Below are 16,662 nucleotides of genomic sequence, written 5' to 3'. Positions count from 1 at the left end.
CAGAAGGAGATTTAATACAAACACCACTTCAGTACTTATGCTGCTAAGCAAAATTATAGAGACACCTGTATGAAATCCTGCTTCATTAAGGAAGATTGTCCTTGAATTATTGGGGCTGCACAGTGGTTAAAAATCTGCTTGAAAAGAAAATTATGGCAACAGCAGAAACAGTGGATAGCTTTTATTGACATTTTATTTATTTCCGTGAAATCGTTACCTTTTGTAATGACAGTTTAAACAGTTCCCCTGCTGGACAAATGTAAACGAGACTATAAAGAGAGCCTGTGATAAGCCTGGGACAGGCCTGTTAACAGTCCGGGCAGTCTGCTAGAGGAGTGTACAGGAATTAAGTTATCATGTAAGCTAGATAAGATAGAATGATCATGTGTCTGTATCTACCCTTTACAAAGAAGGATGTTCTGTAAGGGAAATTGCTTCAAATTATGTATTGCATCATCAGTGCAAAAGCCAGTGTTTTGCATTATTGAGTGCAGACCGTAATCAACAAGCAGAAAAGTGATGGCCTGCTACCAAAAAGTAATTAGGGCAGAAAAAGAAAAACAAAAGAGAATGATGAATTTATTATTATTTATTTAAGAAAAGAGGGATGGGTTATTTGGACATTCTAAGCCTAATTGTTTCTGATCTTGCACTTGCCTTGTTGCTGATTTTCATTGTCACGTCAAATTGACTGCATTCGAAGAAATCACAATCGAGGCCTCACCGGGAATGCAGTAGGATTTAAAAAGACTGCATCTAGAAAACCTTTTTTCGTAAAGCACCTGGGAAGTCTAGAATCTTTAAAATGTTTTTAGAGAAGCTTTGTAGAAAGAAAAACAATGCCTGTATTTTTCACTTCCAATAGTATAAGAAAAGCAAAATATTTGTCAAGACAGAGTGTCATGAAATGTCTGCAGCAAAATTTGGAAGTGACAATGGGAAGGTTTGGAGTTGTTTTAACACTGCACTGCTGAGAGATTTAGTAAAAAGTTAAAGTGCGTTTTTAAAGGAGCAGTGTCATTCCATTCCACAAGGTCATGTAGTGTCCTCCAAAAGTTTATCAAGGAAGTTGAAAGCCAGTGTGAAAATGTGTAGACTAACATCACTTTTTTAGCAGTTTCTTGCATTAGGAATTCGTCTTATCCCATACCCCAGCTTGCTCTCCATGAGACACATTTGTTTGGTTTCATAAGTAAACTGATTATTGCGATGATTTCAGCCATGGATGTCCAATATATGTCAGCCTTTATTTAAAAATGTACTTCTCATTGTAAGTCATAAGTCATAGTGTAACACTAGCCAAGTTCAGGCAAATTACAGATTTTGTGCTTAAGCTTTACATCATTCGAGTTTGATCTGTACAGCTGAATTCTACTGAAATCAAATTTATTTACTTGAATTACCATTTATTTTATTAACAGTTAATCTATTTGTATTTGTATTGGCTGCTATTTAATGAAATTTGGAATGACCAGTGTGCATTTCATTTTTGTAAATGTACTGAGCAGTTCCTAAAGAGGTGAATTAGGCTATATTATTAAGATGGGTGATGAAAAACAGCTGTTTTTAAGTTCTGTTTTATACTCTTTTCGGACAGCACATATTTCCTTCGTTACAGTGTGTATGTGCATTTGACCAGTCTGCAAGAGGGCTGTTGATTTAGCATTGAGCCAGACTTAAAAGAGGAAGTCATAGGCTTAACATTTTGTCCGCTCGTTGTTTATATCTCAATGTACGCATTTGTTCAAGTTTCTGGAAATTCTCCAAGAAAAAAGGTTGGTTCCTTGTCTGCAGTAAGTATCGGTATCATTAGATTCAGAAACGTCCTCTCTGGTGCTCTTTGAGTTTTGGAGAGAGAGAGAAGTTGAATGATACTAAGAGCAAGGATGATGTGGCCCAAGCTCAAATTTACAGTGCTTCAGCGTAACAGTGGCAGCTTGACAAAGCTGTCTTAGAAATTACTCTCATTAAAGGGACATTTAATCATATGGTGAATACAGAAAACAAACCCAGTTGACACCCATGCTCTATTTCTGTAGGAACAACTTGACCCTGCTTCTTCTGTGTTTTTAATTCTTTTTTAGCACTCACAAATAGACAAGTCAGTTGTGACAAAAGGGTAATTTCTCATTATTAAATGAAACATAAAAGTGCTTTTATTAATGCTAATCACACTTTTTTGGGGAAGCTTGTGTATAAACAGGTCCCTTTGCCATTATAGTAGTTTTCACACTGAGCATTCTCATATGAGAATAAGGCAGTATGAGATACACCACCTTCTCAAGACAAGCTGACATATCTGTCTGTCCAGTAAATCTAATTAAAACCATTCAGCACATCTGCTACCAAAAGCGTCTTGTGTGACCTCTCCAGCGCCCTGAGTGCGGGTTGAGCTGTATGATTTCAGGCGCTGCGGGTTCGAGCTAGGATTATGACACAAGCCTGCTCAGTTCTGGACCGAGGCACACAGTTGGTTCAGTGCGGACCATAGCAGGGTTTAATGAGTTGGTCAAAATTTTCTTGGTTCTCTAAAGGACAGCCCTCCTGGGTTTACAGCGATTTGTCCTCTCCTGCAGTCGGTGCTGAATGTCTGGTACATGTCTGTGGTCCCAGCAACATTTTATAAGTCAAATTGCTTGAAGTCGGGCTGGTCAGAGGTGTCTGTCTATGCTTCCTCGCTCTTTCCTTTATGAGGACCCAGGGTGTGTAACCATCATTGGAGACATGAAAAACACAGTTGTGTTGGAATTAAAGGGGAACTGCAGTCCTATTTTTATATTGGGGGTTAGAAAGAATCGGAATTGATGTATGCATTTCAAACTGCAATGAAAGTAAAACGTGCACAGTAACTCATAAAACCTCCAATTTACATCACAATATAGATTACATTTCTAGTATGTATCACAGAATATGGCGCTGCATGCAATTTGTGCAAACTCTCACTCTCACCCTCGGCGAGACCAGGGGTTTATGACAACATGGGAACTATACAGTACTTTCACAATTTTGTGCTTAATTCAGAATTCGTAAAATGTTGCGATACTGTCAGATAACTTATTTTGTTACTGAGATTTAATAACTGGCCTGAGAAATTGGGACTGCAGTTTCCCTTTAATAAATATTTGGTGATTCAAAATTTTAATGAAAAATCTATAGTATATATATTGTCCTTTACAATGATGACTGCCCCCAAGAGGCTTGCATGTTTATTACAGAGAAGACAAAATAGTCAAAGAAAGAGCAATCAGTGAAAATAAAAGGCAAAAAATAGTTACAGAAATAGATCAAAGCATATTACACATGAGGGCGCAATTACAAGCGCATTCAGTGGAGTGTCACCATGATGGATGAAAAAATAAGTCTGTAAGTCTGATAAAAACTATATGTTATGTTTATCTGCGGGGAAGTGTTGGGACAGCGGATATTGTTGCAAAAGCTGTATTCAGAGAATGTCTTCTATCTGTATTGTATTTGCTTTTCCCTGAAAGCGTGGTGGATTTTAAACTTTGTGCTTGCTTTGGTTCATACATGTATTGCCATAATGAATCCAATTCTAACAGAAATATTTGGATAATTTACACCCTTAAGTGAATGTTTTATGTTTAAAGTAATTACTTAATATCTAGAATTAACTATACGATTTAGATACAGGAGGGTTTTCTATATGTAACAGAGTTAAAAATGAATGTTTGAGAAGGTATGTAAGATGGTGAATGTAATTAAAACTATCACTTAGCAGATGTTTACCAAATGTAGAAAGGCTACTTTTTTGTTAAAGTAGGCCATCAACATAGAATAGTTGTTAGGATTCCAGACAGGTGGGTCATGGACTCAGATCTGGCTGGTGTACCCTTCAGAAAGGCACCTCTCTCAGATTGCTCGGTAAATGGCTTTGCTGTGTAAGTGAGCCACTCTCCAGGTTATCATTGTAAATGAGAATTTGTTCTCCATTGAACCATCTGGTTTGAAAAAGGATCAAGTAAAGATAGTTATTATTGTAATTGCATTAGAAAATAATATCCTGATTGAACTAACAATGTGGCCAAAAAGTCAGTCAGATTATTGCTTTTTTTCCCTTTCATTTTGAAACTGCTGGTTGGTTGTACTGCATTCATTGTTTGGGGATGTCGGTAAGATTGATAGACATAATAGCAGTGTACTGTTTAACAACAGGGGATATAAAGGTTTCTGAATACCGATTGCCAAACTGCCTTCAAGTTTAAACTTAATTTGTTGCTGGTGGTTTCAACACACTGTACAGAGATGCTAATTTTAAGGAAGGACTTAAAAATACTTGAGTACATGTGCTTTATCTGTGGTGGACTACAGTGCTAAACAAGGCGCTCCTCATATAACGATAAAACGCATATACTCCACCACCTTCTGTGGATATTTCTAACATTAAGTGGATAAGTGTTAATTAAAGATGTATAATTTAATTGTGGTTATTCCTTTACATGTTGTACTGTAGCAATCGCATTGAGTGCGTTTTGAATCGCAATCACAAAGAATACCTTTTCAACAGACTGGAACAAAGAAAAAATCCTTGATAATTTCTCATGATTCTTGCTTTTTAGCTGTGGCACGTTTACAATAGCCTTTTAGATTATCAATCTGCTTTAATTTGACGTAATGCAGACCATTACAGGAATAGTTTGTGTTACCCTAGCACAGCATAAACCCAACTGGAATTCCTCAGACTTTCCCAGAGCCGAACTGGAGAATGCAGAAGTTGGGGTCTCATCTGTGGTGTTCTGGGTTAGTCTGAACGCATTCACGCTGTAGGGGGCCTTAATCTGCAAGGTCGCATCTTCGCACGCCCTGTGACACATGCAGAATGACTTAGCACCTACTTTGGCAAGTGAAAAATCTATGAATATGTTGGAAACCTCTGTTTGGGGCTGGATGGTGAGGCATTAGTTAGCATTGCTGCCCTGCTGTGCTGGGGCTTTGCTTTCAATTCCGGGCCTTGGTAATTCGGGGAATGTGTGGAATTTGTTCTCCTCGTGTTCACATGGATTTGCTCCGGGTGCTCTGGTTTCTTCCCACACTCCAAAATTATACTGGTGCTATCGGTGATCGGTTAACTCGCATCAGGGAAGATTGGTCCTGGTGTGAATGTGTATTTGTGTCTGTGTGTGCACTGCAGTAGACGGGTGTCCCAACTTGCGCCCATGGCTTGTTGGGATAGGCTCCGGCTCCCCCTTTTCCCTGAATTGGATGAAGTGGTAAGGAAATGGATGGATGTTTGCCCGTGCTTAGGCTTTCACTAGGACAACCGAAAGGCCTGCTGGAAGAAGGTGGTAGTGCAGAGAAAAAGGATTTAAAAAGTTGACCGTAACATGGCCCCTGGCCTTTTTGTTTTTTTTATGGATGGCACACAGAGAATTCTTTAATAGTTTGGTTTATATATTTATAGATGATTTTGGTTAAAATAAGTATTAGTCAAAATGCATAGGTGAAGAGAATCATCAATATTTTCTCTTCAGGTAGTAAAAATTATACCCTTTGTGGAGCATAAGTGTGTTTTCATAAGTACTGCAGCATACAGTGTTTATGGGAATATATTTCAGGATCATATTTTTTCTAATTTTTCTTTCTTTTTTTGTTAGGCCTAGAGCTCTGTGGAGTAAAATTAGGCTTTGTGATTTTGTAGGTTCTTTGGAGATCGAGTCTGGATATGCAGTATACCTGGGATGCAAATCGCACGCGACGATTGTCATTGCTGTATTAATACATTGCGAGGTTTATTTCAGGGCATGCGGTTTGTCAGAAGTAGTTTGATTGTAACTTGAACACAAAAGGTGAAGGATGTTGGGTTTTTTTGTGGCTTTTTTGAATATCTAAAAATGATAAACAGTACACTTGGCAAGTTTTTTTAGATATATTGGCTTCAGCTAAATCAAGGAATGAAATATGAAGCTTCTCTATTGGAGGACTATGGTGTTATTCAGCTTCACTAAAAAAAAAAAGCTGTTTGGTTACAATAGATACCATAACAATATGGTGAGGGTCTATAGCTGAAGCAAAGGTTGATTGTATCCATTGAGAAGCCTATTTTATATCATTCTCTGTAACGTGCACTTTACAAACAGCCTTCTTTCTCTCTCCCTCTCTCTGAAAAGATCCTCACAAACGATTTGATCAGAAACACATTCCACTTCAGCTGGTAAGTGTAAAGAGCAAGTTGGCTCACCCGGTATTGGAGCTTGGCTTTGGGTTTTTCTTTTTGTTTTTTTACCTATGCTGCCTAATCCCAGGGCACCCTAACAAAAACATCTCACATCTCGCTGCATTCTATCCATGATTATGACATCTTTAGATTTTTTTTTTCTTACTAAACCTTATTTTTCCCTTCATTTTCCTGTTGGCTGTGCAATAAGCAATAACCTGCTTTCTAACTTAAATTTCCCATTTTCTCTCTTCCTCTATTCCACACAGTGTTGTTTCACATCTTATAGCGGTCGGTTTAAAGGTAGGACTCTGGTTTCTCCTCTTTTAATGCTTATTGTGCCTTTTCTCACTTTTTGCTTCGGTATTCTTTTGGCGTTTTGCGGACTGTGGAGCCACCCTTTTAATCTTTAGATCTTAATGCATTTTTTTTTTCATTTTACTTTTTTGTCTGCAGCATACATAGTGTGTATATTGTGCAACGTTTTTTGTTTGGATTTTTTGCAGTTATTTGTGCTGCATTCAGGTTTCTGGATGCTTCACAATGGTTAAGTAAGACTTCGCATTTGTATAGCACTTCTAAAGTGTTTTAAATAAAGGAGGGGACCAGCTGTATCTGCCACTGAAGGGTAGCACACACCTAGGTGATGCTTGGCAGCTCTTCTGTGCCAACAAGCCCTCTGCACAGCAGATTGGTTAGAGAAGTAAGAAATTACATCAACAGTTCAGCAAGGGAGGAAACACTAAGGTAGAGCACATTGAGGAAGCCTAAAGAGGAATTTTTGAAAACTAGAGATTAACACCCCAACTCGTGTCAACAAGTTAGTGGTTCTGGTTGTCCATTGCATTTTCGATAGGCCACTGGAAAGCCAAGTCTTTGACCTAAATTGTTTTATATGCAAGTATGATCTGTCTTATTATAATGACTAAATTAAAGTGTTTAAAAGGACTTGTATGTTTTCAAAATGTTTTTAAATCCTGACGTGTCTCTGCTTTGCGACTTAGAATGGTGATCTTTCCATTACTTCCTAAATACCCTTTACCACGACTTCCAACTTAATACTATAATATGTCTCAGATTCCATGCTTATTATTCCCTATTCACTCGTGCACCTTTTCACATTGGGAGGCTTAATTTTTGAGTGATTTATAAATATTCAGATGCCTGACTTGGGAGAATATTTACAACATAATGACTGGAGAACATTTGCAACTTAATCATTGTTGCCAGGCACTGAGCAGTGAGGCTCTAAAGCATCATTTTAACCCTTGTGTGGACACTGGATAGTAGAGGCCGACTAATTACTTAAGTGAGATACTGTATGAACTTTGGCCTTTTGTCAAAGACGTATTGAATGGTATTTCGAATTACTTATGCTACAGTATTCATACATTTATATTTATAAATTATTTGTCAATGTATTTGTAACATCTTATTAGAAAGACAGTGTCTCCTATAGCACAGTGCCACCTACTGGTCCTTCATCAATACAGCAGTGGCCTAGTTTTAAACAGTCTCATTCCACTACTGACCAGACCCATCCTCCCTTGGCTTCAGAGAACTGCTGTCTTGATCAGGTTTGAAGTTTCCAACAATAGCAAATAAGCCAAATAATTTTAACACTGATAAAGGCTGCAATTGTGCCCTGTTCTCTAATTAATATTCTGATTTTTCACATTTGGTCCTTGTGCAATTGCCTACATATGGCAGCCCCGAAACACACTGCCCTTACATATAACAAAATTTATTTTCAGACACCACTCGGCTATCAATACAGAAAATAATATTTAGCAGTGCTATGTAAATATTTTGAATATATTGACAAGTTAACATTCACCTCTACTTCACTATAATTCATCACATTTTCTTGCTATAACACTAAACATTGTCACATGTTAGAAGCATACTTCTAACTGTATAAGGAAGCATTGCTTGTCATTGCTCACAATTTAACAGACTGCTTTGCAATTCTGTTCAATTCAAATCTGTTTCCAGTCTCACAACACCCAGTTCCACGTTCGCTTCATGTTGGAAATGAAAGCAAGATGTCTCTGAAGTATGAACCCTTGCACTTGCATTGGTAAGAAGAAAAGAATCTTATCCTGGCTTTGTTTCCAAATGAGGTTTGTCTGATTAGTCAGATGTCTCATGACGCTTTTGATAGATCAGTATAGTATTGTTACACTTAATTATTAGGTGGTTAATGGACGTTTAATAGATTTGCTGTAGGTCTTACATGATCTGCATTTGTTCGTAAGGCCTGTCAAGCACTTATTCTGTGTTATGAATGTTTTTGCTCACTAACTGAGACAATCTGTTGTGAGATTAAGAGAAATGAGAAGCTGAAAATGAAACAAATGGGGATTCTTCTGTGGCTTAAACAGTTGAGGCTGGTTGAGAAGCTTGAGCTGTGGTGCAAATTCAGACCTTGTTTATGTCATTAGCAGACTACAGCCGGGATTCCCCGGAGGTGGCAGCGAGCAATTGGAAGGATGCCTCCAGTCTGTGGTGTTAGGATTCGTCAGGGCTCTGCAGGAGTGACACCAAACAGAGGCTGCTGTGGTTGTGACAGAATGGTAGAACATGATAGGGGCTGTGGGTGGGTTTGTCAGATCTGCCCTTCCTCTCTCTCTCCCTGTGCAGTACAGGAGCTGCTGCTGTGAACCGAGGCCTAAAAAACCCCCAAACATTGCCAATTCCAAGTTTGAAAGGTACAGAAAAAAACAATTAAAAAAAGCAGGCCTTGTTTCATATATATGTCACTTTGTCATACCTATGAATGTATATGCTTTACCTGACTTTAACAAAAATAATCACAGCCAGATAGTGATTAGGGTTGTGGGAGTGTAGAACAAGTTGCCACGCCATGTTGTTAAAGCTGATATCTTGCCTTCCTTCATGAAACGGCTGGGTGTCATGCCTGGACCATTCGTCCATTAGAAAACATACAAACAAGATGGGCCAAATGGGTTCCTGTGTAAACTGTATTTGTTTATGTCTGAGCTTAAAATCTCTGTGAACATCTGTTCCTGGCGCAAACCTTAAAAACAGTTTGGATTATGCCATCCTACATGACTACTCTTTCCATTTGCTTTTCACACGACCGAGTGTCTCTTTCAAGGAGTGTGAAAACTCATTTGTGCCCGTCTGCGTTTTAAATACTGTAAGTCTTTTACAAAAGCAACGCCTGAAATTTCTCTGTCATTAAAGCCTGGGGAGAAAAGAGGGGGGGGGTTCGGTGAGGGAGGCATGGAAAAATATAATAGCTTTCAGTATAAGTTAGTGATCCCTGAAAGCAGTGCTGGCTGTTTTAACAGGCGGGCTTCGTCAGAAGAGGCGTGCTGTGAGGGCTTTGCACCATTGCTTCGTTCCCATGCTTTCATGGGGTGGCTGATGATGCATCTGTAAGCTCATACTGCTGTTCTCTCTCAGTGGGGTCCTGGAGGCTGAATAAGACTGCACAGAGTTCATTCTGTGGCATGTTAATTCCATTGAGAAACCTCAGGTATGTGGAGGTTGTAAGCACTGTATGTGCTGTATTTCTTTGTCTTCGATTCTTACGCTTTTGGGCGGTACAGTGTAGCCCTCACCATTGAGCTGGTTTTCCTATCTCTGTAAAAAAAAAAAAAATTTTGGCGTTTTATGCCGTGCTTTCCTTAAAACAAACATGGAATACAGACTCCTCTTGGTGTGCCGCTGATACAGACTGAACATTTTTGACAGGGCAGTCACAAGACATTTCTGTGTATTCCCACTGTAAAATCTTTTTAAAGCATTACCACTTAAAATGGGGAAAGACCTGTAATGAAATGAAATTGCCTGTATTTTCCTTCACCCTTAAATACACGTTGCTTTCGTTTCATTTCTAATATAAAATGCACTACAGGTATTTGTTTGGCAAGTGTTTTATTCTTAGAGGGTTATGGTGACCTGGAATCTAGCCAGCAGCTACTGAGTACAAGATGGGACACCAGTTCACACACACATACAATTTTGAGATGCCTTTTAAGATATAATTTCTTTGGACTTGAGCAAGAAGCTGGAATACCCCAAGAAATCCCCGGATTTCTTGATCACAGAGAACGGGTGAACTCTACAGAGTAGCACCCGATTTTGGAATATAATCAAAGACTGAAGAGCTATGAGGTGCAGCCGTGGAAACTGCTTATTATTATTGGAAATTATCGGACCACTCAACACATTTCATACACTATTTTTGGTTGATTGTGTAAATTTAGGACTGTCCAACTCTACACGTGAACATGGAGATGATACATTACTATAGCAAAATAACTTATTAATCTCATGAAGCCATACCGTAACCTTACGCATGTACAATAACCAGTGAAGGTGTGACGGTATAAATTTGTGCCAAATTAATATGATTTGAATTTCCCTCTTGACAACAAAAGAGATTGGTCTTTATTAGGGTGGACAATAAGTAAACTGCAACCCTGATCGCTGTGTAGCATCTTTAAAAACACAACATAGAGAAGATGTGTATATAACACAAAGCACTTGTTAATGTAGACTGATTGCAGATCTAATGGTTAGTTACAGAAAGTAACCTACAGTTAATAATAGAAAGTAGCATACCCTTTTCAACGTGAATGCAGTGATCCCTTCCCGTTTTTTTGTATGCAAGTGTCTGCTTTTCAGTTTTCATTTACAACTGTAAATGTGTATTCCTTTTTGTCAGGGAGGTAGACAAAGTGTACAAATAGATGGTTGTTTTTCCAGGACTAATACAAAGTTAGAGTGAGATTAGTGTTATAGTTGCCTTGCAACATATACAGTATGTGCTTAAAAGCAAATTATATTGGTTTGTAAGGAATTGCAGCCAATTCCTGGTCAAAGCTGTGATTCTCTGTGAGCTGTTCTTTTCCTGTGGGTGTGATTTGAGTTGCTGGAGTTCTGCAAAGGAGCTTTACATTGTGTAAGATGCATCAGAATTTATACTGATTTTAGGATTTGTGAAGAGATTTTTTTTTGCCAGTTATCCAGTGCAACAGAGAATGGAAATAGCCTCTTTTTATTCAGTATAAGATCTTTTAAATATATGCAGTGTGGTGGAGCTCCTTTTATGATATTATTTCTAAAAAGCTTAATGAATCAAATTTATGATTATGCTTGTAATGAGGATGACCCAAAAGGTAATGGTTGAAATTCAGTGCCTCAGATCAAAATTGCTTTTTCTTCTGCTGTGTTTTTAAGCTCACATTTTGTCAAGAATATTCACTGTTGATTTGCTAGGAATTTTATGCCTTGAATTTTCTAAAACGTCTTTCTCAAGTTGAAAGGTGTTAGTTTTTTTTTCTTTTAAGACTAAAATTGGTTATTGGGACCTTTGGGTGACCTGCTTTTCTGAGGATGTTTTGTAGGTTTAAATACAGTAGGACAGGTTTTTATGTATTTACATAATGTATTTTACATAGATAGCTACAAACTATCAGATTGTGAAGGCTTGTTATTGTGTTTATGTACAGTACAGATTTTAAACTTAAAAGTTGTACTCTTATACCAAAAGGCTGACTGTTCCTGCTAAGAAGCCTTATATCCCTTCAAGCCACATTACATGCTGTGTGCTAAGAATAACTCGGGTGTAATCTATTCTATAATAAAGAGCTCAGGATGCCTTGGAATAATTATCGGCCCCACTGTTTTGAAACTCTGTAAAAGTAACCAAAGTATGTTGTGGTTTAACCCAATAGAGCGTTAGTGACTCAACCTGTTATGTCTGCTGTTTGCACCACATGTAATTGTCTGTTGTTGGCTCGTTCGCCAGTTAGAGGACAGAGTAGCATGTATGTTGCACTGCTTGGTTGGTTTAATCAAAAGGCATCACTGCTGCTGAGCATTGCAAGTGGAAGGACTGGGCTTATGGCTTTCACTTCAGTAAGTTTTAAACCTGCGATGCTCCACCTTGTTATGCTGTGTGAGTGTGCCATTTATCTGATCTCCTTTTACAGAATTAACAGTAACTTACTATGTCGTTAACTCTCTTGTAGTTTAGTTTCTGTAGGAGTTTTGTCTGTGCTCAGTCCTATGAAGAGGCTTCAGCCGTAGAATTGCTGATGAACGCTTACCTGATAGACTTGAAAGGCTATAGCATGGAAGTACTTGTAAATTTCTGTACCAGTTACAAAACATTTAGGAAAATTCGTAGAAAAAAAGACAAAGGTTAACAAACCTCCCCTCTTTCGTTGTTGAAGCATTTGTGAGTGTGATGTCAGTTGTTAATGCTACATAAGGCGACTTGGTATCAGTTTTGCTGTTCATACTGTAGGAGATTAGGACCGTGTTTGACTTGTTACAACTATGTAGTAGGTTCAGTGAAGATTTTTTTTAAATCTGGAGTTCCCCAAAATGCAACTGGGAAATGACGTGCTGCCTTTTTTCACCTCCCATTTGGTGGAAGGCAATCGGTCTGGTCATATTTAAAAACAAGATAGAGAAGGCATTCAGGGCCTGTCAGCTTCTGCCGTATAGGAAGCTGGCTGAGCCTCTGCTATGTGCCGCACCTGAAGGAGAAGGAAGCAACGAGGGAAGAGTCCGACTGATTAGCCTCTGGAGTGAAGCATGACTCTTCGAGGGGAGACTTAGTTTTTGGGTTATGGATTTAGAAAAAAAGTGACTTGTTTGCAGTTGTCCGCAAGCAGCATAGTTCCCCAGCTACCTGGCACTGAACCGAAGTGTAGTGAGAAGCTCAAAGGAGAGCTGGGTTTAGTTTTGATTTTAGCCTTCCTCACTGTTATTATAAATGATCATTTTACTTAATGGCTGTATATCTGTGTGCATTTTCTTTTTGAATTGCCTGTTTAAAGATCCCGATAAGTCGCCCATCTCTGGGTATACCACAGTACTGTTCCAAAGATCATATACCTGTATGTGGGAGATGGAAATATTACAGACGTTTTTGGAAGGTAGAGAGAGAATTGGGATTCGCTGTTACCCACTCCTCTTGCTATTGCCACCTGGTTAGCTGCAGACTATCGGGCTGCATTTTAATATATACCTGTGGGGATCTTCATTCACCAGACCTTTTCCAAACTGCCGAATTTACACTTGACGTAGCTGAGATAAAACAGTGCCATGCCAGGACTGAAAGGCTCCACCTGTGTTTCAGGCACTGGCGTTTGCACTGTAAATCCTTAGTTGTCCTTCTGTATGTTACAGTATTAGTTATAACCTAAGTTTTTAACTTCACTTCCTGCAAATTAAAATTGCTTTTTATTGTAGGCTGCTGCACTATTGTTCTGCTTAAGAGTTTCTTCCGATACAGGCAGTTATCCAACCACCCATTTTCCAATAAAGCAACGGATGCCAGGCATGCACACCCTGGATGGGATGGCAGTCCATTGCAGGGCACACACACAGACACAAACACTCACGCGCGTAGACCAGGGCCAGTATTCCCAGATGCCAGTTAACCTGCAAGTATGTGTTTGGACTGTGGGAGGAAACGGGAACACCTGGAGGAAACCCAGACAAAAACGTAATGTATTCGGAATTAATTAGGAATGTGCGAAGGTCGTTTGTTTTATTTAATTTCCAGCCGGGCGTCATGTTTATATTTACGTGTATCTAGTAATAAATAAACCAAGCATGCCTACTTACCATTGTAATGTTTGAAGTCCGCAACTCAACAACATTTACTACGTGCCTTTTCCACTTTTAGATCTTAAGTGTTTCAAGCTTCTGATCAGTCACGTTTACATTTGTTTTTCTCCCATTTTTAGACTTTGCAACATTATTGTTTACATTCAGCTGTTGATTTCTGTCCGTCAGTTTGGCAGAAATTGGCAGAATTTCTGGACATTTAAAATAACAGTTGGTACTGTATAAGAATAAATGGTGCAGTTTTGACAAGCTAAGTCTTTTTATTGTTTTATTTCTAGTACTTACTGTAAACAAAATAATATCTTGAAACAGTGAAACAGTGCTTTTCTGGGAACTCCACTTAAAGCGCTATACAGGTAATGGGGACTCCCCTCCACCACCACCAGTTGTAGCATCCGCCTAAGTGGTGCGACGGCAGCCATAGTGCACCAGTACGCTCATCAGGCAACAGCTATCGGTGTGGAGGAGAACATAGTAAAGAAGCCAGTTTTTATATGCGGTTTGTTGGGGGGCCATGATTGGTAAAGGCCAAGGGGAAATTCTATTGTTATGTTGGATTCTGAAACGCTTCTGTTCTATTTTACTTTACAAAATGAAGTTATATTGTGCATGCTCCAGTCGATACAAACAATGTCCTTTGAAAAATGTTACAGTTTTTCTTACTGTGAAGCTGAAGAGGTTAGTGTCACAGCAATGAATGCCGTTCTTCTGGTTTTGATTCATTTTGATTCCACTTTTCCCAGATTTCAGTTTCAGTTTATTTTTTCTGTACAGAAATGCCTGTTTGAGTTGCGTTTCTTTTCTTTGTGTTTGTAATGTTTTACCATCACGCCGTGTCTGAGGCAGATCTGTGTTGTGTGGTTTTCTGTTATTGATTTGAAAGTTCTTTCTGCCGTTTTTGCAGTCAGTACCAAACCATTCCCCTTTTGCTTGTGTTTTTATTAGACTTTTGATTTTGATTTCAAGGCTGTTTTCTCGAGTGTATGATTTCATTGCTAACAAGCCATATTTGTGCCTCTTTCAGTTGTTTGATAAAAGTGATGTGTTCAGTAGTGTGTATTTGCTGACCATTCAGTGCTCTCTGGTATTCCTTTAGACTGTTTTTATATCCCATCTCCATGACTGGTTCAGGTCATACAGCTTGCTGGGCTGTGCCAGTGTGTTTGGGCTGGTGTACTTTGCTGTGCAGTATTATCTGGCCATGGTCCCTTGTCCTCCTGCAGGTAGGTTTTGCTTGCTTTTAAAATTGATCCTGCAATAATAATTAGTTTGAAAAGCTGGGAATATGCTCCTAAGAAAAAACCACAGATGTACAGAGCTGAGGAGGCAATGTGTTACTGACGTATACTTCCAGGATAGGCTATAAACAGTTAAGGCTTGCCTTGGGCCAGACAGACCCAAGACGTGACTTTCTGGATGCTTCTCACTCAGTTTTTAATACTCTAAAGATTATTTTTGATGTTCACAAGACTGTATCCTATCCCCACAGAATATCTGAGACGGGTTAGAAAACCATTGCATATTACTATGGAGACCTAGGTTTGTGTTGATCAAGTTGGATAGCAACAGTGTTTATTTAATTACTTTGACAAAACTGATTTCTGTCCATTAGTTTTCCTGCTGCCAAGATTTTTTTTTTGTGTGTAGCACGTGGAACAGGTTCAGTCCATCATTGCAGTTCATTCAAACCCGTGAACTAGGTGTTTTTATGCTGTCATAGCAGGAAGAAGGCTGGCTGAAAGAGCCTTCGTTTTTTGCAGTTTGTTCGTTGAGTTTTCCCTCGGCGATAAAATATCCTGTTATATCAAATCGGAATTTCAGTTTGACTCCTGGCCTTGTCGCTACTGTACTGAGCTGCTTTTCTGAGCACTAGGGTTTCTGTTCTCACTAAACCATGTCCTGTGTTTGTCTGAGCAGCAGCAAAACAATTTGCAAACAGCTGCTTACAGGAAACAAAGAAAATTCTGTCATTTTTGAATATTGCAAGTTTGAATCCTGGCACCCATCCAGTTCTATCTTATTATGGTGTACAGTGTTCTTCAGGCCAAAAAAAATCCTGTCTGAAAAATGCTTATTCATGTTAGATCGCAGCTTATTTTCTTTTGCTGTTCATTTGCCATGTTTTTGTAGCTACAGTTACAGCCTTTGGTTGCAGAGATAATTGGAAGTATTGTGTTCCCTATTTACAAATGAATGCTTTCCATCGGTCTTTGGCTAACAGCGTGTCCGTTCCTGAGAACAATAGTGGAGATTTTGTCGGTGGACTAATAGAAAACTATATTTGGGCCTTTTGGCTGTAATTAAAATTATAGGAACTCTGTAGAGTAGTAACACGGCTACATGCTTCCTTGACTAATCATACTTTTCAATTACTTATTAAATGATTTCTGAGTTCCTGTGCAAGATCTTCATTCATCCAGCGTGTAGAATGGCTCTGTTATTCAAAATGCAGGTTGTAAATAATGACCAGTAATAAGCTCTAGCAGAGGCAGCATTTCATGCACTGTTTCTGAAGAGCCATGTCCGTTCTCGCACAGCCCCCTCAGCCCTTCCTCCAAATCCACGCTTCTGTGACATAGAGCAAATGGGGACTTCCAAGTGCAAGAGTCTTCAAGGGTGCAAAACTTAAAGTGGAATGGGACATCCTTACACAGTTTGGTGAAATTGAATGTCATCTATTCTGTAACTGCAAAATGGATGAAGTAAACTTGGCAATACTGTGCTGTGTTATTCAAAGGCTTGTTCTATTAAATACAATCTGGTTTTCCCCAGTATAAAAATGACAGAACACCTCCATTCACGTTTAACAGGATTGCTTTAAAGTGGTCAAAGTAAATAACATAAATTTAGCAGTACCTCAAAGCTTTCTA

General features: G+C 38.8%; 1 protein-coding gene across 2 annotated transcripts in view; it reads left to right on the top strand.

Moving 5' to 3' along the window:
* ptbp3 (polypyrimidine tract binding protein 3) overlaps positions 1–16,662 on the top strand; it is an 87,147-nt gene that overhangs the window by 11,298 nt on the left and 59,187 nt on the right. The window contains exon 2 of one of the 2 annotated variants that reach the window (XM_088910193.1): positions 6,126–6,169. The exons of the other annotated variant lie outside the window; for it this stretch is intronic. Coding sequence (XP_088766319.1) covers positions 6,126–6,169 — 44 coding nt within the window. The remainder of the gene's footprint in view (positions 1–6,125; positions 6,170–16,662) is intronic. 2 annotated transcript variants of the gene reach the window in all.

The sequence above is a fragment of the Atractosteus spatula genome, chromosome 3 (assembly GCF_055471065.1).
Source record: "Atractosteus spatula isolate fAtrSpa1 chromosome 3, fAtrSpa1.hap1, whole genome shotgun sequence".
In the NCBI taxonomy this organism is placed as follows: Eukaryota; Metazoa; Chordata; class Actinopteri; order Semionotiformes; family Lepisosteidae; genus Atractosteus; species Atractosteus spatula.
This window is presented reverse-complemented; position numbering and strand designations above follow the sequence as displayed.